The sequence below is a fragment of the Choloepus didactylus genome, chromosome X, assembly GCF_015220235.1.
Source record: "Choloepus didactylus isolate mChoDid1 chromosome X, mChoDid1.pri, whole genome shotgun sequence".
Lineage (NCBI taxonomy): Eukaryota > Metazoa > Chordata > Mammalia > Pilosa > Megalonychidae > Choloepus > Choloepus didactylus.
In genome coordinates, this window is record NC_051334.1 from 12,237,850 (window position 1) to 12,263,620 (window position 25,771).

Below are 25,771 nucleotides of genomic sequence, written 5' to 3' on the forward strand. Positions count from 1 at the left end.
AGAAAGAGCAACTAAAGAGACAATGACAATTACATGTAATACATGAACCTGCATGCGATCTAGCAAGGAGGAGGAAAGGCTTAAGCGGACATCATAGGAACATTTGAAGAAATTGGAATATAGACTGTAAGCTTCATATCAACGGTATATTTCTTGAACTTGGTAACTGCCCTAAAGTGGTTATGTAAGTGTACATACTTGTTCTTAGGAAATGTAGATGCCAGATTAAGTGTACACAAAACATAATGTATACAACCTACACTCAAGTGCTCAGAAAACAGACTGATGGATGGATGGAAGGAAGGATGAAAGGAAGGAACGATAGGGCAAATGTGGCAAAATTTTAAAATTGGTGGATCTGGGTATCTGGAGGGGGGGTGTGCTGGAGTTTTATTTAACATACACACAGATGAGGCAAATATGATAAAAAAGTTACAATAGTTTAACCTATATATGGACTACACAGATAATGGCTATATTCTTCTGACTTTTGTGCATATAGGAAAGTTTTTGTTAATTTTCAAAAGACTTGTTACCAAAAATAGCATCGTACATTCAACTTTCCAGGTAAATTTGCATATATTTATAAATAAGTCTGCAAGCATATCCATTCCAAAATGCCAAAACTGGTTATATCTCAGTAGTAGAATATAGTTAATTGCTATTTTCTTTTTAATATTTCTTTGAGGAATCTGACTATTTTACAGTGAATGTGCATTACTACAACACATTTGGAAAACTCTATCAGGGAGCTTTTTATGGAAAGTGTGAAGTAGTAGGCTGTTCATGTTTAGAACATTTTATGATTCATCATATTTGCTACCCCTCTAAAAGAAACACCTTGGTATATTGATCCTCCAGGCAAGAGAGAACGTATTCTCAAAAGTGAGCTTCTTATATCTTATTTCATAAGGGTTCCTAAATCTACCTTCTCTTACTATAAAAGAGTATCATTTTTTAGATGATATATTCTTAAGTGATGTCATAATATATTTTAGGTACCAAAAAGATAAAGACCCTTTGAAATACCATTGTTTTCTTTTTTCCAATCACTAGGTTGCTTATACTTTAAGACCTTTCTATCAATATTCTTTACTTCCTTTAGAACAGCACTAATCAAAAAAGGCAAAAGCAAAAAATGAACAAAGACACTAACTTTTAATCTTCTTTTCAGAGCTTGAACCACCAAAGAAAAACTTTCTTGTTTGTCTTCAAATAAAATATCTTCATTGTCATCCAATGTATTACTCTAATAAACACAAAAATGCAAGAGATAAAATTTTGAATTAGAAAATTCATAAGATTAAAAAAATACAATTGAAATTTATCAATCAAAAGACAGTTTTCCATGTTACACATTATTTTACAAAAGGCAAATTATATATTTTCTTCATCGTCTAATAAACTAGAGAAAAACTTACCATGATTACTACTATTACCAGCTAACATTCATATAATGCTTTACAGAGTATAAGCTCACTAAATTTTTATAATATTCCATAAATAGAGAAAGTAATAATTGTCCTCATTTTAGAAATGAACAAAAGAGAGGCTCATAAAGATTTCGTATACATCTGAAACTTCCCTGATGCCCAAGATCTCAAGATACCAGCTATTACTAAGGCAGTTTCACTTCATTTTATTCCTTAGTTCAAATTAAGTCAATAAGATCATATTATTTGGTATAAAATGTGATTTTCAGAAGCAATTAATTTTCAATATCACTGTCACTTCAGTGATTATCACACACACATCCTTCAAATTTATATCAAAAGCATAAAGTCAACTTGTATAACATCTCTTGAAAGGAGATTCAATGTATATATTTAAAAGATTCAATCAATGTCTTCTTAAAGTTCAAAAAGTTTTCTTTAAGTATGAAATCACAGTTATATGAATGAGTCAAAAAGTTTTAAGCACTTGAAGTTTCTAAAATGATTTTTAAAGTACGGTATAAAAAGTAAATAGAACTTACACAATAGTTTATGCTGCCAAAATCTGTTATTTGAAATGAAGTCAGGCAATCTGAGTTCAAGGAGTCTTTAAAAAGTATCAGTACTTGTTCCATTCCAGTTCCAGTAAAGTCATCTATCAGGACTGAGCTAACTTTTTCCCACTTAGCAGTAACCTGAAAGGAAGAGAGAGGTAAGGGAGGAATAGAGAAGAAAAAAAATCATATATGAAATAAACTAGGTTCTCTTGTTTCATGTAGTTGTAATTTGTTACCCTCAGTCTTACAAAGCAGTAATGAAAATGAAAGTGTAAAAATTTAAAAAAGTAAAATAAAATAAAGATACTGGGAGGCAAGTAAACATAAGGAGTTATATAATAGCTTTACAGAGAGTAAGGTACTCAGATATAATATTTTATCAATGTTTGTCCAGAGACTGCTCTATTCCTGATTTCTATATTAAAAATTTACTATAAACTATTTATAAATTCTAACACTTCTCATGACTAAATGTTTTGGAATCTCTGATACTTCTCAAGAGTAAAACTCTAGTGAAGAGTCTAACTTTATACAGCACAATTAGTTTAAGGATGACTCTCACTCCCATATGCCTTAGCAGATACATATTTATGATCAGACAAATTACCCAAGGAATTCAGTTGCATTAGGTAAGCAGAAGGTATTAGTAGACACTTTAAGAGCTCTTGAAGCAGAATAACTTACAACAGAATCCATATGAACTTAATACCTTAAACCCTGGTGGAGGAGAACATAGCCATTATCAAGGGCACAGAAGTGGAGGTGTCCCCTAATAGTGAGATACATAGAACAGTCCTAGTCTAATGAAATGATTTGGTCAGTTTATAGCACAACAGGAGGCCCCAAGTTTAAAATAGAAGACAACCTCTCTTAAAGGTCCATAAAGCTGAAAACCTCCGGACTGGCCCCTAGATAGCTAACATAATGGGGATCAGCTCCACTTTCTCCCTGAGGCAGAAAACCTAAAACTCCTACTCAGAATCCCAGGATCAGTTACATCATCTAGATGATACAGGAAGGTATCTTGAATTAGAGCAAGAATATAAGTAAGGCCCTTCAATCTACATAACCAAATATCAATCTTGCCATGATAAGGCTAACCACCCCCCAAGAGTATCTTGGAATAAAATGAACTACATGAAGAGATATTAGCATTAAGAATGTGTCAGGCGGGCAAACATCACAGAGCTGGAGATATGCCCATACCCACATGCATTTGCAATCTATATAGCTCTACAACAGCGTTATCAGATAGAAATATAGGTGAGCCACAAATGTGAGGCACATATATAATTTTACATTTTTTTAGTAACTAAAGAAAATTTTCTGGAAGCAGTGAAAAGAAACAAGTGAAATTATTAGCCCAGTATATCCAAAATATTACCATTTCAACATGTAATTAAGAAATTATTAATGACAATATTTTATTTTATTTTTTTTTTTACTAAATCTTTGAAATCTGGAGTGTCTTCTACACTTACAGCACATTTTAATTCAGACTAGCCACATTCAACTTATGGTTGAATAACCATAAGTGGCTAGTAGCTACTGTATTAGATAGCACAGCTCTAGAACATACTGACCTCTTTCTATTTACAAGGCACCAATATCTATGCTTTAGATATACATGACAATGATTTTTGCCAAAAGACTTGCAGAGACAATTTCTATGCCAGAGAGAAAGCCTAAGAAGAGAAAAGGTAATAATGTATTCCTCTGGCCTCTAGAGTTAATTTTCTGTATAGTCATATCACTGAATTAAACATTATACCTGGGACTTTTATGAAGGGCTGATATGCGAATGTACTAATCTTGCTTTTCTTTGTTTACTCTAATTTATGTTCATTTGTATTTTATATATCTGTGTAAGCTGCCTTAATTCCTTTATGGAATAAAGCAGAAAAAATATAGATGGATGAATCCATAGCTAACCCAAAGGAAGACTGTTTATGTTGTTTTCTCCCATTTGGGAGCAAAACTGCTATCAAAGATACCATTTTATTATTCAAGAATGTATTCATTTTGTTATTCCAAATCTCTTATATGATACCACAAAGAGTAAATTCCTCTCAGAACACAATGTTGGATTTTTTTTCCTAATAGTATGTTCCATTCAATCATAAACCCCATTATATTTACTTTTTTGACCTGACTGCTAAAACTAAGTGCAATTGCTCAAATATAATTACTTCCTTTAACCTAGGTTTTTTGACACAAGTATCCCCACTACCCCTTCATTTCTAGATTCTTGGCCTTTATTCCTGTTGTTACAATAATCAAATATTTTACCATAAGCTATATCTGATTTTTTAAGTAGGTGCGTATTAATGCAATGTAACATCATGATGGAGACATGAGCTGCAAAATTCCCAGAGTGGCAAGGTTACCAAGGCAATTCAGAAGCAACTATTTCTAGTTATCAGTATATGACCCCAGAGTTTTCAATACAGAGCATTAGGGAGTAGCTCAGCAGTATAGAATCCCTGAAGAGTTAGCTTAAGGGGTAAGTCAGTAGGGACTTAGGTAAGTAACTTGTGGAAAGAATGATGGTCCATTATACAGAAAGAACCCTAGTAGACAACTTTCAGGTCACAGAGGCCAGCAGTTACGGGCCCACCTACAGGGACTGAAAGAGTCTCCTGCTTTGAGTAACAAGTTAGTGGCAAAGCTTTACCGTGTCTAAACAGGGGACCCACTTCAAGGGAGCAAGGAGTATATTCCACTGAATTAATGAGGTGCAAGGGAATTATTTTTCCTTATCCAGGTGAATAAGGGACCTGAGTACCTGGGGTAGGTACAAGTAATTGATGGCAGTCCTGGTACTTGTCTCATATAATAGCTATCACTTACTGAGCCAAACACCATGCAAGACACTTTACAATGTTATTTTATTTCATTCTTCCCTCTCAGAGTAAGATGATCCCGATTTCATAAAGGAGGAAAATGAGTTCATAAGAAATAAATACATCTTTTAAGATAACACCAGTAAATATGGCTCAGTTGGGAGTCAAACCCAGGTTCACAGTGTTCTTCCTATTACCCCAATAGGATTATACACTAAACCAGATGATTTTCGCCTCCTGTACCTTGGAAAGGAAAAGAGACAGTAGAAAAGAACAGAAAATGTTAACTTTCAAAATAACATTCTTTTTTAAAGTATAGTGTGATTTTAAAAAGATAGCTTTCAAATTATTTTGCTTTTGAAAATTTAAGTCCTCTATGTATTACAAAGTTTGAATATGGTTAAATAATCCCTATTAACATTAGGGTAACTTATAAGGCAAAGCCTGATAAAACCCAATTTCAACCTGATATTTACACATATACACAAAGAAGTCGTTCACATAAAAAAAATGCCTTTAGAACTTTCCAAAACATTTATCAGTATTCAATATCAAGGTGATAATACAGGGATAAAACTTTGAATTACGCTTCTAATTAAATGGACAGGGCACACATAGTAAGGCGGTATCTGCTCTTTCTTTCAAAACAGCACAAGAACGAAAGAAAAAAATGCAGAATATACTAAACTACTTTTGGAACAGAGGAACAGACATTTCTGACCTGTAATGATCACTTATCTTTATTTATAAACACCTTGCATCACGTTGTTGAATTAGCTGATACATATCTTAAGCTAGGAGGATGCAACATTACCAAAAAATTAGGGTCAAAGAAAAATTATTGGTGGAGATACCCAGTTAAAAACCTATTTCCTATTCATTTTCCTATTCATTATCTGTGTCTTTTTACTTTATTTTAAAGCAATTTCCAAACCTTACATTAAAAGAAAAGACTATATATAGATAAAATGTGACTATGGGCAAAAAGATCAACTCTGAATTTCAAAATATAACATGATAAAAATCTCTAAGCAACAGTTTTTGGAAAAATTAACACTTACCACTTGTCTCTGGAGAACAATTATTTGTCTCTAAAGGGACAATGATACATTTCAAGGAATTTCTCTATATTTCATTTTCAGAAATAAAGCAAAGAGAGATAAGTAAGTTTAAATAGATAATTACTAACTTTTAAAAAGTTGAACTGATTTATTTGATGAATCTAAGAAAGCTTATAAAATGAAATCACTAATAATCTAATTGCAAATAAAAATGTACCACCAATTATTATAGCATGCATAAAAATTAGAAAGTTATATTAAAATATAAATAAATATATAACAATTATACAGCTGTATATTTATTAACATATTTCTAAACAAATCAAAAGCTTTATGACTTAAAATGGCAAGGTAAAACAATTATCAGGTAGTATTCAGGTGACTTGAAATTTAAGAAAGGAATAATGTATTATTTTTCTTTTAAGAGCAGCATAAACAGTGATTTAGGGGGCCGCATCCATTCAAGATGGTGGAATGAGAGCCTTCAGGGCCCTGGCCCCCACAGAAGCTTTTAACAACCAGCAAGAATTGACAGTCACATGTTTCTCAAAGCTCCAGAAAACAGCTAGAGCACTGCAGTAACAGGGTAAGTGCCGAAGCAAGCATTTATGCCTGGTACAATCTATCTGGTGGTGGCCTGAGGGACTCGCCATCCCAGAACTTGTCCTGAGTGAAAATGACAGTTCACCAAGCTCTCCTACAGAATGCTGTGAGAGAACAGTCAAGTCACACTGCCTGGAGCAAGGAATTGCGGGCTATAGGACATACAACACAGTGCCCAGGATAAGGAAACTGTTTCCTAGGGAAGAGGGGACATTTGTATCTGGGTAAATGGGGAATTCTTAGGGCCACCTGCACATGCCCAAGACAGGACACCTGCACAGAAAGGACCAGAAGTGACCTTACACTTTGGTCTGGAGCTATTCTCTAAACTCATTATATGGACAAGCCCAGGGGAGAGCACTTGCAGGGGTCAATCTGCAAAGACTGGGAAAGGTGTTTTTTTTTTTCCTTTTTTTTTTTTTTGGTTTGTTTTGTTAATTCCTGGCAATCAAAGAAAGATCTGTCTAACAATAGTTGAACACAAGCTTAAGGAACAGCTGCCTCGGTCTAAATTCCAGCAATAACACAGCAAAATATCAAAATGTCCAGGTTTCAACAAAAGGTTACAAAACATACAAAGAAACAGGAAGCAATGGCCCAGGCTAAGGGAAAGGTTAAAGCATTAGAAACCATCAATGAGGACTAAACCTGGGACATTCCAGACAAAGACTTTTTAAAAAATGGCCCCAAATATGCTCAAAGAACAAAAGGAAACCATGGACAAAGAATACAGGAAATCAGGAAAGCAAAAGATGAACACAAAGTGAATATCAACAGAGACAGAAATTATGAAAAGGAACCAAACAGAGCTGAAGACCACACTAACAGAAGGTAAAAAAAATCCCTAGAGGGGTTCAGCAGCAGATTGGAGCAAGCAGAAAAAAGAATCAATGAACTTGAAGATAAGACAATTGAAATCATTCAGTCTGAGGAGCAGAAAGGAGAAAAAAATGAAGAAAAGTAAACAGAGCCTGAGAAAAACCTGTGGGACGCCATCAAGCATACCAATATACACATTGTGGGAGTCCCAGAAGGAAAAGAAAGAGAAAGAGGGGCAGAGAGAATATTCAAAGAAAAAAATGGCTGAACCCCCCCCCAATTTAACAAAAGTCATGAATATACACATCCAAGATGCTCAATAAACTCCAAATAGGATAAACCCAAATAGACCCACGCTGTGGCATATTATAATCAAACTGTCAAATGTCAAGGATGAAGAGAGGATTTTTAAAGCTACAAGAAAGAAGCAACAAGTCATGTACAAGGGATCTTCAATTAGATCAAGTGCTGATTTCCCATTTGAAACCATAGAGTCAAGAAGGGAGTGGGATGACATATTTAAACTGCTGAAAGCAAAAAACTGTCAACCAAGAATTCCATATCTGGCAAAACTGTCTTTCAAAAATGAAGGAGAGATGTAGACATTCCCAGATAAACAAAAGCTGTCTCTCAAAAATGAGGGAGAGATGTAGACATTCCCAGATAAACACTAGATGAGACCTATTAAGAGATGCTCAAGAGAGCTCGGCAGGAAGAAAGTAAAAGCCAATCGATAGCAGATTGAAGCCACGTGAAGAAATAAAGATCTTTGGCAAGGGTAATGACATGGGTTAATATAAATGCCCGTGCTATTGTACTTTTGGTTTGTAACTCCACTTTTTACTTCCTATGGGATCTAAAAGGCAAATGCATAAAAAGTAATGATAAATCAGTGGTTTGGGACTCATAGTGTATAAACATGTAATTTGACAAGAATACCATAAAGGTGGGGAAAAATATTAAAAGTGATTTAGATGACAGGACTTGAGGATGAAATCTATGAAGAGCAAGAATGCTTAAAACATCTTATTACTAGAACTACCCCAACTAAATCATATGAGAAGTACTGTACCTGAAAGTTGTTTTCCCAAACAGCACAAGCACAACCGGACCTAAAGGATACAATGAAAAAGTCCTCTCCACCGGAATCCATTAGTTGAACTGCACAAGGATCTCCAAAGGGAAGCTGGCACACACTTTTGGGAATTCCATTTTGGAATGAAATCAGCTGATTCTTTCGAGTAAGGGCAATCAGAGACATTCTTAACTGGCTGTGGACCATCTCAGTTGCACAGACATGAACACAAGTTACCACACTGCTATAAATATGAGGGATAATGTATGTATCAGTTAACATTTCTTGACTTTCAAGAGAGTATAAAGAAAATTCGGTATCCCTAAACGCATATTTTGATATTGAAGGCTTTTGAGTGCATCCTTCCTCAGGTAAATAACATTCCTTTAGTCCTAATAAGACAATACCTAGATTTTCAATCTCCCCTGCCCACTCAATAGAGGAAAAGTTAGCTGGCACACTAACAACTGTGCCATTTTTGGAAGAGATACAGAAGACTGTTTGGGCATGTATCCATAAAATTAAAGGGCCATTTAGGAGCCTTACACGGTCCTTCAACTCATAGCCTAGTTTAAAATTCAATCGCTTTTCAAATTTATTGGAACTGTGAAGCAATAGTAGAAAATATTTGAAAACATTATTCTTTTTGTTGTGTTGTATCACAATATAAGGGAGGTTAATTCCAGTTCTGAAGTCTGACACACAGCTGCAACAAATAATTTTAAAATTAGCATTTTCTTCCCTCATTTTGAATAATCCAGTGGACTTCTGAACAAATGCTCTTGTTCTTCTGTCAAATACCATTCTTCTGACTTGTAATATGGGTATTTTTGCAGCTCCTTTATTTGTAAAATTTCCTTTAAACAACTGAAAAACTAGGACTTCCCCATTATAACACAAGAGCCTTTCTTGTTTGTTAGATGACATTGCTTGTTTGCTATGCATTCACAATATGAAGTCTTTGTGTTGAACCGACTGTCAAATGCAAATTGATTCTAGTTGGTGTTTTTAAACCTAAAAAAGAAATGAGAAAAACTGCCATGAAGTAGGTGGAGTTGAAAAGAAACCATGCTTCTTTTAGAGAAATATCAAATAGTTAACTATTATTTTTAAGTAAACATTTTTAAGTTTTTTATAATACTATTTTAACAATGTCACTCTTATCAAAAGTTAGATCCCAAATATCAGTTCAGTCCATCTCTTAAAAAACATAGCTTGCTAAGGATGCAAATAACCACATTAAAAATGATAATGAATAGGCTAACAGCATCTATTTAAAGCTTTAGGTGTTCTATTAAAAGTTACGTCAGATATTCTTTTTCGCTCAGGAAATTTCTTAAGGTTCCACTTCTGTCTTTGTTTCAAACCTCATGCAAGGATTGCTATCACTAAAGTACCAGGGCACCAGCAAGGGGGAAAGTTCAGTGGTGAGCTGAAGAGACAAGGACAGCACCTAGGAGAGCAAAGGTCTACGGCCACACCCAGAAGCTGGCTTGGCCCTCATCTGCACCCTCTGGGGCAGCCGTTCTACTGGGGGCCTTGGAGGCCTGGCTGGGATTTGAGCCCTACCTGTCATTCTCCAGGGAGTAGGCAAAGCCCCAGAAGTGCAGAGAGCCAGAGATCACCAGGCACAACCTCCATATGGGGAGCAAGGTAAAGAAACTGGAGCTCAGAGAGGGAAGGTGACTTGCCCAAGGTCACACAGGGAATGGAGCCAGGTCTCTCCTCAGCCCAAGTGATGACAGTGGAAGGCAGGGATGCTAACTCTCACCTAGCTTCCCCATTTTCCAGCCTGCTGCCTCTTACCTGGTTTCTCCCTCTCTGTCTTAGCCCTTTAGAAAGACAATTCAGACAGTCAACAGTTTATTTGTCTTGGAGTTCAGTCTCTTCCCAAACATGGTAATTCTTGAAATAGACTGCTCCCTCAGCCCAGGCTCTCAGGATCCTGCTTCCTGGGAAGGAGCTTATACAGATTCTATGACCAAAATGGAACCCCAGAAATAAAATTGGGAGATGCCATAACAAGGCTTAAAAATCTCCATAGGAATAAGAGAAATAAATCCCACCTTATAATAACAATGTATTTTTACCACCTAAGGAAGTCACCATACTTATTAAAAGTAGAAAAATTTCAGAATTAATAATATAAATATAATGAACAAAAAGTACTGCATAATAATAGCTATCAATTATTCATGCTTACTATATGCCAGGTACAATGCATGCATCATCTCATTTAATATTCACAATTATTCTCATTATCTCATCTTTTAAATGAAAAAAAAAACCTTATTTTAACAAAGGTAAGAAAATTTCCCAAGGCTACAACACTAATCCACAGCAAAAGTGCTAACCTGCAATACCTCTAGATTTGGAAAAGGGGCCCTCTGACTCCTGAGTCTTCACCCTGTCCTGACACGCACTCCCCTACTCTGAACAAACTGGTTATAAGCAACTAGGGAGAATTAGAAAAATAAATAAAGAACAAAGGAACAACCCTAAGTTGAACACATACACAATAAATATGTTGCTCCATCTTTATTCAGTGCCTAGATACACTGGGTCACTCATTTAACTGTTACTGCAGGACAATGTCTCTACTGAGGAATCTGAAAATGAGGATGCTGAGTCCTTCTCTCCAGGTAAGGATCAGATAGCTGAGGAGCCTTGCTGCTCTCATACACCACCTGATGCTTTCTGTTCGGATAATGAGGAACCAGTTATTCCTCCTGATATAGAAGCAAATTTTACAGAACTTTTACCCCCAATCACCCAAGTACAATTTCCAAACAATAAAAAGTGGAAAGGCCTTACTATAATAACTGGGACAGATGATTCATATCCTTTGTGTCCTATATTAGAAGATTGTATTGAGGGAGAGGCCCAAGTAAAAAAGGAGGAAGTGAAGGACATAATATGATGTAATGGCTAAACTAATTATAGAACGAAAGAAGAAAACTATACTGAGTTAGATATAAGCAGTAATCTCTCTTCTAATTTTTAGTTTTTATAAAAGTAAAAGGTGTGTTATATTGCTCTTACAGAAGCCATAGCTTAATTAGCAGAAATATTTTTAGTAAAGTTCCGCAAACATTCAAGGTTAAGTTTGAATCTCTGAGCTGTGAATACCCTCCTTTGTTTTTGACTCACCCGTGGTTTACTACCTGTAGTCCATCACCCATGGTTCAAACATATAAATAGAATATAATTTAATTCAGTGTATCCTAAATCAAAGGCTCTATAAATGCTCTGAAACTTAGACTGGAGGGGTCTTCTGGTCTCATATCCAGCTGCATCTGGAAGGGGCAGAAGTCCCCAGGCTTGGTAATGTATCCATTTATTTTACATTGTAAACTTGTTCCTTTTACCTAAAGTGCTCCTTTAATAAATATGTGTTGAATTTGAATTCTTGTCTTGAGTACTCTTTACTTTTAAACTATTGTCTGTCCCTATACTCTTATTTGAGTGGGAGGTTGCTTGAATGAAGCCCAAACCAACCGGCTCATGACCTGATAAGATTCAGACCTTTTCTAACGGAGATCACAGGTTTGAGGTGTAAAGAGATGACCCGTGACACTATTACTGAATGCTTAATGTATGCTAAACAGTACTGCCCATAGTTAGAAAACCCCTGTAAACCCTGCATCTGCCCTTTACTAGGTGGGTAACTGTGGACAAGTTACCCCACCCCTTTGTGCCTCACACTCACATCTATATAATGGGGTAGCCTGGCACATAGAAAGTGCTGGATAAAGTTTAGCTGCTATCATCATCATCACGAGCTCTGCTTCATATAGTACCGAACCTTGGAAAGGTCCGAAGAATAGTTGCATACTTAATGATCTGTGAATGCTGAACAGTTCCCCGGCATTATAACTAACCTAAAGACCGCATCTATGAATTGCTTAAAATATATTTTTCCCCATATATCCATCATGAGAAGAAATAATCCCTTTTAGAAAGCAGTTCTGCTTTGAGGAAATATTTTCTTCCCTCTTTAGAAAAAAACATGACATTTGATGAGAAGGAAAGTATCAGAACTTTAGGGTATCAATTACTCAATCCCACAATTCCTTTTTTGCCTTTTTGAAAAATTTCTTAAAGAGTAGCTCTGAGATCACCAGTCCCCAGTATAAAGGTGGGTCCCTCAGGGTATCCATGGCCTGATCGCATTTGCGGAAGGCTTTTTTTCCCCAATTTTTTTTTTTAATTAGAGAGGTCATAGGTTTACAGAAAAATCATACTGAAGACACAGATTCCCATACACTTCCCCCCCAACACACCCAGTTTCCCCCATTATTAACACTTTGAATTAGTTGCAGTATCTTTGTTACACTTGAAACAATATTACTGTACTGTAGTTATGAAATTAACTATAGCCCATAGTTTACATTAGAGTTCACTGGTTGTATTGTATATTATTATATATTATATATATATAATATATAATTATATATAATTATATATATTAGTAGTATGGTCTTTAAAATTATATTATTATATATTATACATATAATATATAATTATATATAATTATATATATTAGTAGTATGGTCTTTAAAATTTTTGTTATTCTAGTCACACACATACTACTTAAAATTTCCCCTTTTAACCGCATCCAAATATAGAATTCAGTGCTGTTAATTACATTCACAATGTTCTGCTACCATCACGACCATTACCAAAACTTTACATCACCCCAAACAGAAATTCCATACCAATTAAGCATTAACTCCCCATTCCCTAACTCCACCCTGGCCCCTGGTAACATGTATTCTAGTTTTGGACTATGCATTGGCTTTTTCTAACTACTTCATATTAGTGACAGCATATAACATTTGTCCTTTTGTATCTGGCTTATTTCACTCAACATGATGTTTTCAAGGTTAATCCATGTTGTCGCATGTATCAGAACTTCATCCCTTTTTACCTCTGTATACTATTCCATTGCATGTATATACCACATTTTTTTTATCCATTCATCGGTTGATGGGTACTTGGATTGCTTCAATCTTTTGTATTATTCTACATTTTTAAATACTATTGTAAAAATGCACATTTTCACAATAACTGTTATTTTTAAAGGATTCCCTTCAGAGTTAAAACAACAACAGCAACAACAGAACTTATTTATGAAGAAGATAAATGTTTTTTCCTCAAGCTTTCTGTGATAACCTCAAGGCTTACCGAATTCACATATCTGTGTATACCCGTTATATTTCATACTGACGCAACATCTGTTTTAAGAGTAAAGTTCTTAGGATATAAAACCTGCAAGCCTATGGAATAAGTGGCAAATTTTTTTTAGATAGAAATATCTACGGAAATAAGGTTAAAGAGCAATTTAGAGGTAATTAACCCCAAATAAGCAACCTCTGATTAGTCAAGCCCTGATTATTGGGGCCCAGGTTGACTATTCCAGCTTATTGGCCATTTGATTATTTACTTAGTACCCTTACAACAGTGGCTGCAGAAGAAAGCCAGTCACTCAAATCAGTGACGTTTTACCTCTTGTTGGAGTTATTGGGGGAAAAAAGATTTGGAAGCAGATTATTTATAAAATACTACACAATTGATTTCAGCTGTTTCTGTTCTATATTACCATACATCAAAGTTTATTGTATCTATTTTATACATAAAATGAAACCATATATATGAGTATACCAGAAAAACATTAATATACATATTAACATATATATAGTAGATTGGCAATAAATTATCACCCTCATCCCTTCTTCTCTACATGCCACCCCAAATAAACAGGATGTTCCCTTTAAAGGCTAACAAATTCATTTTGGCATTATAAATTTCAAAGCTCTTTAAATAAACTATAAGTCTGGTTGAAGAAGATCCTAAAAGAGTCCTATAATATCTATGCAGATGAAATCCAAGAACAGTCTATAAGAAAAATGATATCAACTGTGACCAATAAAAAGTATCTTTGGAACAAAGGTCAAATTAAGATGGCCAACTAAAAATTTCACCTAATACTGAACAAGAACTTATGAAAATAATACCAACAGATGTCCTCTTTCCAACTCATAGGACATTCTTAACTGAAGTATATTAACATGGCTAAACTTTTTTTTTTTTGCTTCTATAACTAGAAGTCATTTGTTGGGCCCTACCTAGAATCAATCTCCCTTTTCTTTTTCCCAACATTACCGAATACATCTGAAATATAGGTGACTTGTGGGGGGATGGTAATTCACTAAATTCGAGAAGTAGGGAAGACTAATGCAAAGAAGGGTTTTCTAGGTCATACCAAGAACTTCTAACTTACCCCTATATACAATAACAAACACTGAAAGATGTAAAAAAATATTACTTTCAGGACTGTATTTGTGAACGATAAAAATCCTGGCTACAGTTCAGAAGATGGGGGTGGGGTACGATTAGAGGGAGAGATATCAATTAGGAAATTAATCTAAGCATACTCAATAAAAGGGAGAGGTGACATTGGAAGGCAATTTGGCAGAACAACAAAATGCATATATCCAGCAATTTCATTTCTAGATGAGAAATAATCCCACATATGCACAAGGGCACTGTTGTACAACTTTTACTGTGCTGTCACTTGTAATATATAATAAAAGTAAAAACCTCAATGACTACCAATAGGGGAATGAATAAACATAGATGAAACATCATACAGTCATTAAAAGGTATGAATTAGATCTATGTGTATCATGATGACTAGGCTTCAAAAGTAAAAAGAATGAAAGAAATTAAGTTGCAGTAGTGTATACTACAGTATACTATTTATCTACAGTCAAACACATAAAACATATATTGTCTGTTTACCTGCAATGGCTACATTTACTGAGTGCTTTCTCCCTGAGGAGTGCTGTTCTAAGCACTCTGGATCAACTCTTTTATTCCTCACAATATCCATATGAGATAACACTATTATTATCCCATTTTATAGATGAAGAAACTGAGGCAGAGAGTTTAACTATCTTCTCAAAGGCCCACACATATGAAAATGACAGAGGCAAGATTCAAACCCAGGCAGTCTGGTCCAAAAGAAAAGAGACGAATTGTGAGGATTCATGCCAAATTCCTAATGACTGTTGATTCTGGAGAAGGGGGTGGATATCAGGCTAGGAGAGTGAAGCCAAAGGAGACTTTCCCTACAACTGAAATGTTATTTTTAAGGCTATATTCAAGCAACTTTTCAACAATGTGTCCAATATTTCTTTCCATAAAAAAATGTAAACAAATAACAAAATGGCTGGGGTGAAAGATGCTGAAGTGTAAATCCTGGTTGACTATGGATGGCGGAAATATGGGGGCCTGTTCTTTATGATTTTCACTATATTCCGTTTGGTAAAAATGGCAATATTATTGTCGGATTGAACTTCATTTCAATTAATATTTTTAACCGACAACCATACAATTTGCTCCAGTACCTTACAAACCTAATTCACGGTTCTCCATCCTCGGCACTATGGACATTTGGGCCGGATAATTTTTGGTTGTGGGGGCTGTCCTGCGCATTGTGGGATATTTAGTAGTGTCCCTGGACTCCACCCATTAGATGCCAGTAACACGCACACACAGCCCCCAGGCACTACCAAATGTCCCCTGCGGGGCAAAATCGCCCTGGGTTGAGAACAACTGCGCCTCATCTTTTATTTTAACCTTACATTCCTGCTTTAGTTTAAGGATTTCAAAGACATTTTCCTTGTTAAGCATCTCACACCTCCAAGCGAGAAAGATGCTGAAAGGGTGAAGAAAGTTTCAAGCGAAAGAATGCCCTGAGTAGAGCAAGCACATAAAATCCAGTTATCGTTCCACAGGTTCCACAGGATGGTGAACCCCGGCGCCGGCTCCCTCCCGCTCTGCTGCAGCGCGAGGACTAGGGGAGCAAGTGCAGCCCCGCCGCCCCTTCGGCGAAGGCCGGCGAGGGAGAATACACTGGCCCTACCTCAGCCGCGGACCCCACTTCCTGCAGCCGCCACGTTCCCGCACTTCCGAACCTCCCGCCCGCGCGCTGCATTCTGGGAGAGGCAAGGGCCGGAGACCTCGCCTGAGAAGCAGAGCCTGCCGAGAAACAGTTGCCAAGGAAGCTGAAGAGGCGGGGCCTCGGGAGAGGGTTAGGAAACCGAATGGTAGGCCAAGCTCTCCGGGGCGGAGCTCGGCGGGGGAAGCGCCCGCGTCCCCTTAGCTGGAGGGGCGGAACCGCAGTGAGGGCGGTCAAGGGGCGGGGCCTGAAGAACAACGAATGGGATCCTAGGTTGAAGGTCAGGTCCGCCCTGAGACCCATGCGACCGCACCGGATTGGGTAGTATGGCGGAGCCTCCGCCCTCTTTCCGGTGTCACACGAACCGCCTCCCCCCTTGCCCTCCTTAGTACCCGGGGGCTAGCCTTCCCAGTGATGAGTATTCAGGGGTATCGGCGGCGGAGACGGACCGCGACCATGTCGGAGGTGAGGAATTGACCGCAGGGCTGCCGGCTCCCTGAGCCCCAGAGGGTGCCTCTGAGGCCCAGGGGCCCTGCGCCCGGGACAGGTGGGCTGGGCCGAGGGGCAGCGGGATGACGCGGGTAGTGTCTAATGGTCCGGTGGTTTCTCCTCTCCAGGCTCAAGCCCAGAATAAAGCCAGGCTTATCTCTGAGACCCGACGGAGGTTCGAAGCTGAGTATTTGGCAGGTGGGTACCGCCCTCTCGGGGTTGAGGCAGGTGTGTAAATAGCGACCCCAACTTTGCTGGGGTGTTTCTAGGTGTCTCTGGGAGGCGTTGGGGACTCTTTCCATCCTGAGTGAGGTGCTCTGCCCGTTTCCGAGGTTTTTCTCTCCACAACATGCCGGGCACGCTGCTGTAATTGGGCAGGTGCTTCGTAGATTGCTTCTTTTAAAGAGTAAATTGTAAATCGCTGAGTTTCTAGCATCTCTTCGTGTTTAGGGAACTTGTTCAACACTTGTTAGGCCCACAGCACACTGCAGTCCACGGTCCCTCAACTGTTGAGAAAATGAACCTGGAAACTGCTGTAATACTATTGACGGGTACTTAATTGGGGATGCAAATTCCTTGGATATTTTACTTAATTGCACTTCGTACAACCCAGCATGCTACCCACAGCATAGGCCCTCCAGTGCCGCAACAAGTTCTTATCTTTTCATCCCACAGAGCACCTAGCAAGCAAGGCACCTGTGAGTCCAGAATTGATTTATTGGTTTTACATTCTGTGTCCAGATGTCACAGGTACTTGTGTTGTCAGGACTTAAGTGATGGTTTAACACTTGTACAGAATTTTTAAAAACATCCAGGATAATTTATTAAAATACGGAATTACTAAAGGATGTATATGTTGCCCAGCTTCAGGTTGATTCTAATCCTGATTCTGCCACTTAATAACTAACTTGTCTATTCTGAGCCCCTGTTTCCATATCTGTGAAATGTCAGTTACTAAGGTTAAGAGGATTAAATGAAAAGGCATATATCAAACTGTCTAGCATGGGCTTAGCATATAGTGACTCTCAATGAATATTTAGCATCAATAGTCATTTTGGTCACTGGGAATGGAATTAAACTTCAGTCTCTTGACTTTAGTGCTCAGCAGAGGTTTTTTGCAGCTTTAAACTCCTCTAGAATATACAATCAGCTGATGACCTAGAACAAGTAAGGTAATCCATTCCAAATAATCTGGTCCATAAATCTTTTATGCCTCCCTGCTAATTTCCTTCACACCCGGAACTTTGCACCAGAGAGTTGCAAAAGCACTTGATTCACTTTTACCCCAAAGTTCTCCTTTCTAATAACATACCTGGTTCCACTAAAGAGATAATTCTAAAATTGTTTCTGTAGAAATGTTACTCTGATAGCTGCATGGTTTATAATATTTTAAGAAGTCACATAGAAGTTGACCTAATGAGCTAGTGTCTCCCCATGGTCATTTACTTAGGTCTAAGGGAGGAAGTGGAATACAGTCTTAAAATTTAGCAGTAGACAAGATCCTAAAGGTCATCTTGGTCCAACCTTCTCATTTTTAAAAGGAAGAAAGTGAAGTCAAGAGAGATCTGCTCAAAATCGCCTGTTCTAGTGCTTAGGCTGTGCAAGGGCTCAGGTCTTCTGATTTTTACTATAGCAATCTTTTGGCAACATCATGAAGTCAAATTAGATCATGTCACTCCCCAGCTTGAAACTGTTCGGTGCCTTCCCACTGTGTGTAGAATAAAATCCCAAGTCTTTATGGAGGCTTACAAGGCAAGGCTGTGTGATCTGTCTCTTGCCCATTCTTCCATCCTCACCTGCTTTGCTCATACAAAGGCTATCGATTTAACCACAGCCACAGTAAGAAATGTGTTGTACATTGCAACCCAGTAAGTATACACACATACACACACATATAGCTGAAACAAAAGTTCATTAAAGAATACTTATCCAGAAAACATGTGACCCTATGATGTTTTTTTCTATTTGACTTCCTTTTTAAGAAATGTAGTCACCCACAACATTGACAACACAGCCTATAAACATGACCCACAGTTTGAAAAAAATATGACTAGCCACGTGTTTTTCAAACAGACTGAGTCTGTTTGCATCTCAAGACCTTTCCACTTCTCTCTCTGCCTGGAAGACTCTTCCCCAGGGGTATCTGTGGCTGGATCCTTCTTTTCTGTTCCATCTTGGTTTAAAGGTATCTGAGAGGCCTTTGCTGAGTATGAAATAGCCTTTCTGTCTTGTTTATTTTCTCTCCTTTATAGCTCTTACCATAATCTGTTCATTTGTTTACTTATTCCCTGTTCATTTCCTCTGGTAGAAGGTGCTATGGGTTCTGTTGTGACTTGTGGACAATCAAGGGCAAGGGCCTTGTCTGTCTGAGTCACCTCTGTATAGCTAGCACTGTTCTCCATACATACTCACTGAATGGATATCGCAATACTTAAATATTTACAGAGGGAGCTGAGTCCTTCTTTGTATTAAGAACTGCCCTCACCGGGCCCCCCTCCCCCACCAAAATCTGGCATAGAGAAGCCCTCATAATGCTTTCATAAGACAAGCATTATTTCAGAGTTAAAGTGATTTATAGTATTAGTTCAGGAGGATTTTGTTCTTAAATAGATCATACTAGGGTATGTGTGAGCACATGTGTGTGTGTTACCTGCATAACAGTTAAGTAATTTATTTAATTTAAAGCCTGCATGGAAAGGAAAGTAGAAACCCTTTAAAGACTTTTTCACATTCTGGTTTCTGTTGTTTCCTAAAATAGATGCATCTGATAAAGAAAATGAACTTGTAAGTTTACGTTTAGAAATTACTCTGGTGTATTTAGAATGTACAGTTTCCTTCTTGCTCTTTCACCACTTCTATTGTCATTAACAATATTTTGTTTCACAAGAAGCTTGAGGCAGATTGAAGTAAACATGATAATATACATTTCCTAAAGGAAAACATACATTATCTACAAGTTTGTTTCTTTAAGCCCTTGCTGTACTCTAAAACCCTTTTTGGAGATAGTTTCTTGGGAATTCCAAGCTCGTACTTGGTTTCCATGGAAATTAAGTTGCCAATTCTGGATAGATTTTTAGCTGGCAAAAAGAATAAAATATAACTCCATAATTGTCTTAAGGATTACTAATGGTGCTTTTTTTATTATTATTTTTTGTTCTTGTTTCTGTGGGAAATTCCATGCTGAGACTCAAATGAGAAACATTTCCCCTTCTCTCTTCCTCCTCCTTGTGGCCAAGGCAACATACTAATCCCTTGTAACAATAATTTATTCAGTTCCTCAAATGTTCATTCTTTGCTTATTAATTCTGAGAAGCAATGTGTCAGTATGAGAAAGCTAAAGAAGGATAGAGCCTCTTCCTGAACTACTGTACTCTAGTAGAATGTTTCAAACAAAGGTAACTATTAAAGTTAAGGCAAATGGTAGTTCGAGTAATGAGTGTTAAAATCAATTCTGTAGAAGTCAAAGACAAGGAGAAATCACATCTGGTTGGGGTGACTGGGTTGGCACAGAGTGAGAGAAGACGTCATAGAAAAGGTGGTATTTCTCCTGAACTTTGAAGGATTGTGGAACTTGGGCAGGTACAAACAGTCTGCTAAGACATTGAGGTAAGAAGCTGTGGGACATGTTCAGGAAGCAATAGGAAGTTCACTTTGATAAGCACACGTGGCTTAAAAACAATAGGGAATATGTTGTGGAGAGCAAACACCAAAATGATGTGTTTGTACTTTAGTGAGCATGGAGAACCATTGAAAGGTTTGTGTTTTTGTTATTTTAGGTTACTTTTCTCACTTTACAAGAACATGATTTCATTAAAATGGATGTGGATGATGCCAAAAAAGTCTGAAGAATCACTTATAGTCTTACCTCCCAGAGATAGCTCAGCTAACAGTTGGTGCAATGTTTCCAGTCTTTTTTGCTATACATTTTTAAAAAACATAGTTAAAAGCCCATTCTGTATATACTTTTGCATGTTACATTTTGGTTATTAGCAACATTTTACATTACCATATTATTCAATTCTATAGAGAAAAGATAATTTTCTTATATTTTATTTGAAATATTCCCTTCCTTCTGCACATTTAGATTTTTTCCATTTTTGAATAAATTTTTTTGTGCCGCAGTTCATATTCTTTCCTTAAGATTCATGTCTAGAAGTTGGATTATTGGTTTCAATTTTTAAGGCCCTTGATATATATGCTACACTTGCCTCCTTAGAAATTCATTCCCATCACACCCTTATCCATATTTAGTGTCATCATTTCTTAACTGATGGTTCTTTGTTTTAGTTTGCATTTGATTATTAGTAAGGGTGAACATTTCTTTCATATGTTTACAGTCATTTGTGGTTTCAACATGTTTCTTTTCTTATAGGTATGGCTTTTAATGTTGGCTTGGGCTTTTCTTGTGTCTCTTATTTTTTTTGCATTTTTTCAGTGTACTCAAATTTACCCACTCCTTTGTGGTATCTTCCATGGCTATTAAGTTAAATAATTTTCTCATACTCAGTGACATTTTATAGCCTTTTGATTTTTGTTTTGGTTTCATTTGGTTTGGTTGGTTATTTATTTATTTATTTATTTTTGGTTCAGTTTATTTATTTTTATTTTTTATATTGAAATATCTCATGTACAGAACATATAAAATGTGAATAAAATGAACACCCATTTACTCACCACTCAGCCAAAGAAATAAATTCTCCCAGTACCTTAGGAGCCTTGGCAGCAGGTACTTTTCTTGTGTTTGCTGTTACTCGTTCTCTTGCTTTTCTTTGGTTTTACCACCTGTGATGTATCCCTTGCTATCACTTTATTTTGTTCTGCCTCTTTGTTAACTTGATAGAAAAACTGAATGTATTTTTCCATGACTTGGCTTCTGTTGCTTAAGATTCACTCATATTGTCCAATGTAACTCCAATTCACTCCATTTTATGGCTGTGTAGTAGATCGTGGGGTGAATAGATCAACTGATGGATTTGGGGTTGTTTCTAGGTTTTGCTATTATGGATGGTGCTACTCTGAACATTCTTACACAGATCTGGTTCACATGGGCAACGCTTTCTATAGGGCAGTGGTTCTTAAACTTGGTCCAGGAGATGGGTGTCCTTTAAACCATTTCAAAGGGTTGGAGAGGTCAAAACTATTTTCGTAATAATACTAAAACATCATTTTCCTTTCTCACTACCATTCTTTCATTTTCCAGAGGCTACATGACGTGCAATGATGTCATGGCTCTGATGGCTAATAGAACGTGTGCTTGTGTGTTCTCATGTTTAAAATTTTTTGTTCAGTTTTAATGTCTAATATGGTAGTTATCAATAAATATAGCCCATATAAACAAGAAAAGCTTTAGGGTCCTCAGTTTTGTTTTTTTATAAAAATGAAATTTTATTTAAATATATTCACACACCATACAATCCATCCGAAGTATACAATCAGTGGCTCACAGTATCATCACATAGTTGTGCATTCATCACTAGGATCAATTTTAGAACATTTTCATTACCCCAGAAAAAGAAGAAAAAAGAAAACCCAAAACATCCCATACCCCTTAATACCCCCCATTTTTGACCCCTGCTATTGATGTACATTTGTTACTGTTGATGAAAGAATATTAAGATAATCACTGTTAACTAAGGTTCATAGTTTGCAATAAATACATTTTCCCCATATATGCCTCTATTGTTAACTCCTTGTAATAGTGTCGTACATTTGTCCTAGTTCATGAAAGAACTTTTTAATATTTGTACGATTAATCACAGTCGTCCACCACAAGATTCACTGTTCTGGTGACATATATGACTCTAAACTTCCCCTTTCCACTACATTCACCCACAGTTCAACACTGTTAATAATACCCATAATAATGTGCTACCATCACCTCTATCTATTTCCAAACATTTAAGTTCAACCTTGTTAAAAATTCTGCACATATTAAGCCACTGCTCCCCATTCTCTAGCCTCATTCCATATCCTGGTAATCTATAGTCTAGATTCCATGTCTATCAGTTTACCTATTATAATTAGTTCATATTAGTGATATCATACAATATTTGTCCTTTTGTGTCTGACTTATTTCACTAAACATGATGTCATCAAGGTTCATCCATGTTGTTGCGTGCTTCAGGACTTCATTCCTTCTTACTGCTGAATAATATTCCATCATGTATATATACCGCATTTTGTTTATCCATTCATCTGTTGATGGACACTTGTATTGTTTCCATCTTTTGGAAATTGTGCAATAATGCTGCTGTGATCATCGGTGTGCACGTCTTTACTTCCCTGCTTTCAGATCTTCTGGGTATATACCAAGTAGCAGGAGTGCCGAATCGTAAGGCAACTGTATACTTAGCTTCCTGAGGAACCACAAGCCATCTTCCACACAGTAGCTTTTCTATTTTACATCCCCACCAGCAATGATTGAGTGCTCCTATTTCTCTACATGCTCTCCAACACTTGAAGTTTTCTGTTTTTTTAATAGTGGCCATTCTAGTAGGTATGCAATGATATCTTATTGTAGTTTTGATTTGCATTTCCCTAATAGCTAGTGATGTTGTGGTTTTTAGCCATTCATATATCTTCTTTAGAAAATGTCTGTTTATGTGTTTTGCCCATTTTTTATTGGGCTGTTTGCCTTTTTATTGTTGAGTTGTAGGATCTCTTTATATATCCTGGATATTAAACCCTTATTGGATATGTGGTTTCCAAATATTTTCTCACATTGAGAAGGCTGCCTTTTCATGCTCTTGACAAAGTCCTTTGAAGCAAAAAAGTATTCAATTTTGCAGAGGTCCCATTTATCTGTTTTTCTTTTGTTGCTAAGAAACCTCTCATCACAAGGTCTTGAAGATGCTTCTCTGCATTTTCTTCTAGGAATTTTATGGCTTTTATATTTAGGTCTTTGATCCATTTTGAGTTAATTTTTGTATAAGGTGTAAAATAGGGTTCTTCATTCTTTTGGATATGGATATCCAGTTCTCCTAGCACCGTTTATTGAAGACATTTGTTTTGCCCCAGTTGAGTGGACTTGGGAGCCTTGTTAAATGTCATTTGACCATAGAACTCTTAATTCAATTCCATCGATTAATATGTCTATCTTTATGCAAATACCATGCTGTTTTCACCACTGTGGCTTTATAATATGCTTTAAAGTCAGGAAACGTGAGTCCTCCCACTTCATTCTTCTTTTACAATATGTTTTTGACTATTCAAGGCCCCTTACTTTTCCAAATAAATTCGGTAATTAGCTTTTCCATTTCTGCAAGTGGCTATTAGAATTTTGATTGGTATTGCATTGAATCTGGGGATAAATTTGGGTAGAAGTGGTAGCATAATGAAATTTAGCCTTCCAATCCAGAAAAATGGAATGTCTTTCCATTTATTTAGGTCTTCTTTGATTTCTTTTAGCAATATTTTGTAGTTTTCTGTGTACAGATCCTTTATATCCTTCATTAAATTTATTGCTAGATATTTGATTCTTTTAGTTGCTATTGTAAATGGAATTTTTTTCTTAATTATCTCCTTGGATAGCTCATTACTAGTGTATAGAAATACTACTGATTTTTGTTTATTGATCTTGTATCCTGCACTTTGCTGAACTTGTTTATTAGCTCAAGTAGCTTTGTTGTAGTTTTTTCTGGATTTTCTAAATAAAGGATAATGTTTTACTTCTTCCTTTCTGGTTTGAATGCCTTTTATTTCTTTTTCTTGCCTAATTGCTCTAGCTAGAACTTCTAGCACGGTGCTGAATAATAGTGGTGACAGTGGGTATCCTTGCCCTGGTTCTCAATCTAGAGGGAAACTTTCAGTCTCTCCACCGTTGAGTATGATGTTAGCTGTGGGTTTTTCACATATGCCCTTTATCATGTTGAGGAAGTTTCCTTCACTGCCTACCTTGATAAAAAAGTGTGTTTATCAAGAAAGAATGCTGAATTTTGTCACATGCCTTTTCTGCATCAGTTAAGATGATCATGTGGTGTTTCCCTTTTGATTTGTTTGATGTGTGTAGTACATTAATTGATTTCAAGTGAACCACCCTTGCATACCTGAATAAAACCCACTTAGTCACGGTATATAATTCTTTAATGTGCTGTTGGATTCGATTTGCAAGTATTTTGTTGAGGATATTTTAATCTGTATTCATTAGAGAGATTGGTCTGTAATTTTCTTTTCTTGTAGTATCTATGAGACTTTGATATTAGTGTGATGTTGGCTTCTTAGAATGAGTTAGGTAGTGTTCCCTTTCAGTTTTTTGGAAGAGTTTGAGCAGCAGTGGTATTAATTCTCCTGCGAATGCTTGGTAAAATTCACCTGTGAAGACATTTGGTCCTGGGCTTTTCTTTGTTGGGGGGTTTTTTGTTTGCTTGCTTTTTGTTTTTTTTTTTGTTTTTTTTTTTAGTAATCATTATTTATATATAGTGCTAAATACATACTAGACACTTAAGTGCTCTCTCTCTCCACACACAAAAACTCATTTAATGCCATTAACATAGGATGTAGGTTGACATAAGTTCTTATTCTCATAAATAGGTTTGGTAAAACCCAAATCAAGATAAAGCCAGAGCTGAGAGGAACATGCATTAGCAACATGTAGCTCCATGGCTCCACTGCAGCATTAGCAGTCACCCTGCAAACACCTGTAGTGCTTCACTTCCAAGAGCTTTTATGCAGACTTCTGGGAAGCAAACAATCATATGTAATTAAGACTATTCCCCAAATAGTTGAGGAAAGTTGTCAAATGCTTTCCCAAGACTGAGAGGCAATGCTGTGACATGGGCAAATATTACAGCCTCTGGACACAAGATGAAATAACTGCCAACCTTAATCACTGATTCAAATGCTACTCCGAGAAATAAGGATCCCTTTAATCGTTGCATAGGAATTGCTGCAGCAGCACAGAAAGTTTTATTGCTGTTTCAATTCTCA

General features: G+C 36.7%; 2 protein-coding genes across 5 annotated transcripts in view; one reads left to right on the forward strand and one right to left on the reverse strand.

Annotated features, from left to right (window-relative positions):
- FANCB (FA complementation group B) overlaps positions 1-16,522 on the reverse strand; it is a 41,524-nt gene extending 25,002 nt beyond the window's left edge. Inside the window, exons 1-4 of one of the 3 annotated variants that reach the window (XM_037822578.1) lie at positions 16,322-16,522; positions 8,389-9,405; positions 1,976-2,128; positions 1,157-1,249 (exon numbers count right to left, since the gene is read on the reverse strand). In XM_037822578.1, coding sequence (XP_037678506.1) covers positions 1,157-1,249; positions 1,976-2,128; positions 8,389-9,336 — 1,194 coding nt within the window. In that variant the 5' untranslated portion in view covers positions 9,337-9,405; positions 16,322-16,522. Of the gene's footprint in view, positions 1-1,156; positions 1,250-1,975; positions 2,129-5,894; positions 5,955-8,388; positions 9,406-16,321 lie in introns of those variants that run through there. The other 2 variants (XM_037822580.1, XM_037822579.1) reach the window with 2 other exon arrangements.
- Positions 16,523-16,809: 287 nt separating this feature from the next.
- MOSPD2 (motile sperm domain containing 2) overlaps positions 16,810-25,771 on the forward strand; it is a 95,091-nt gene continuing 86,129 nt past the window's right edge. The window contains exons 1-2 of one of the 2 annotated variants that reach the window (XM_037821383.1): positions 16,810-16,822; positions 16,975-17,044. In XM_037821383.1, the coding sequence (XP_037677311.1) occupies positions 16,814-16,822; positions 16,975-17,044 (79 nt within the window). In that variant the 5' untranslated portion in view covers positions 16,810-16,813. Of the gene's footprint in view, positions 16,823-16,974; positions 17,045-18,933; positions 19,032-25,771 lie in introns of those variants that run through there. The other variant, XM_037821382.1, reaches the window with a different exon arrangement.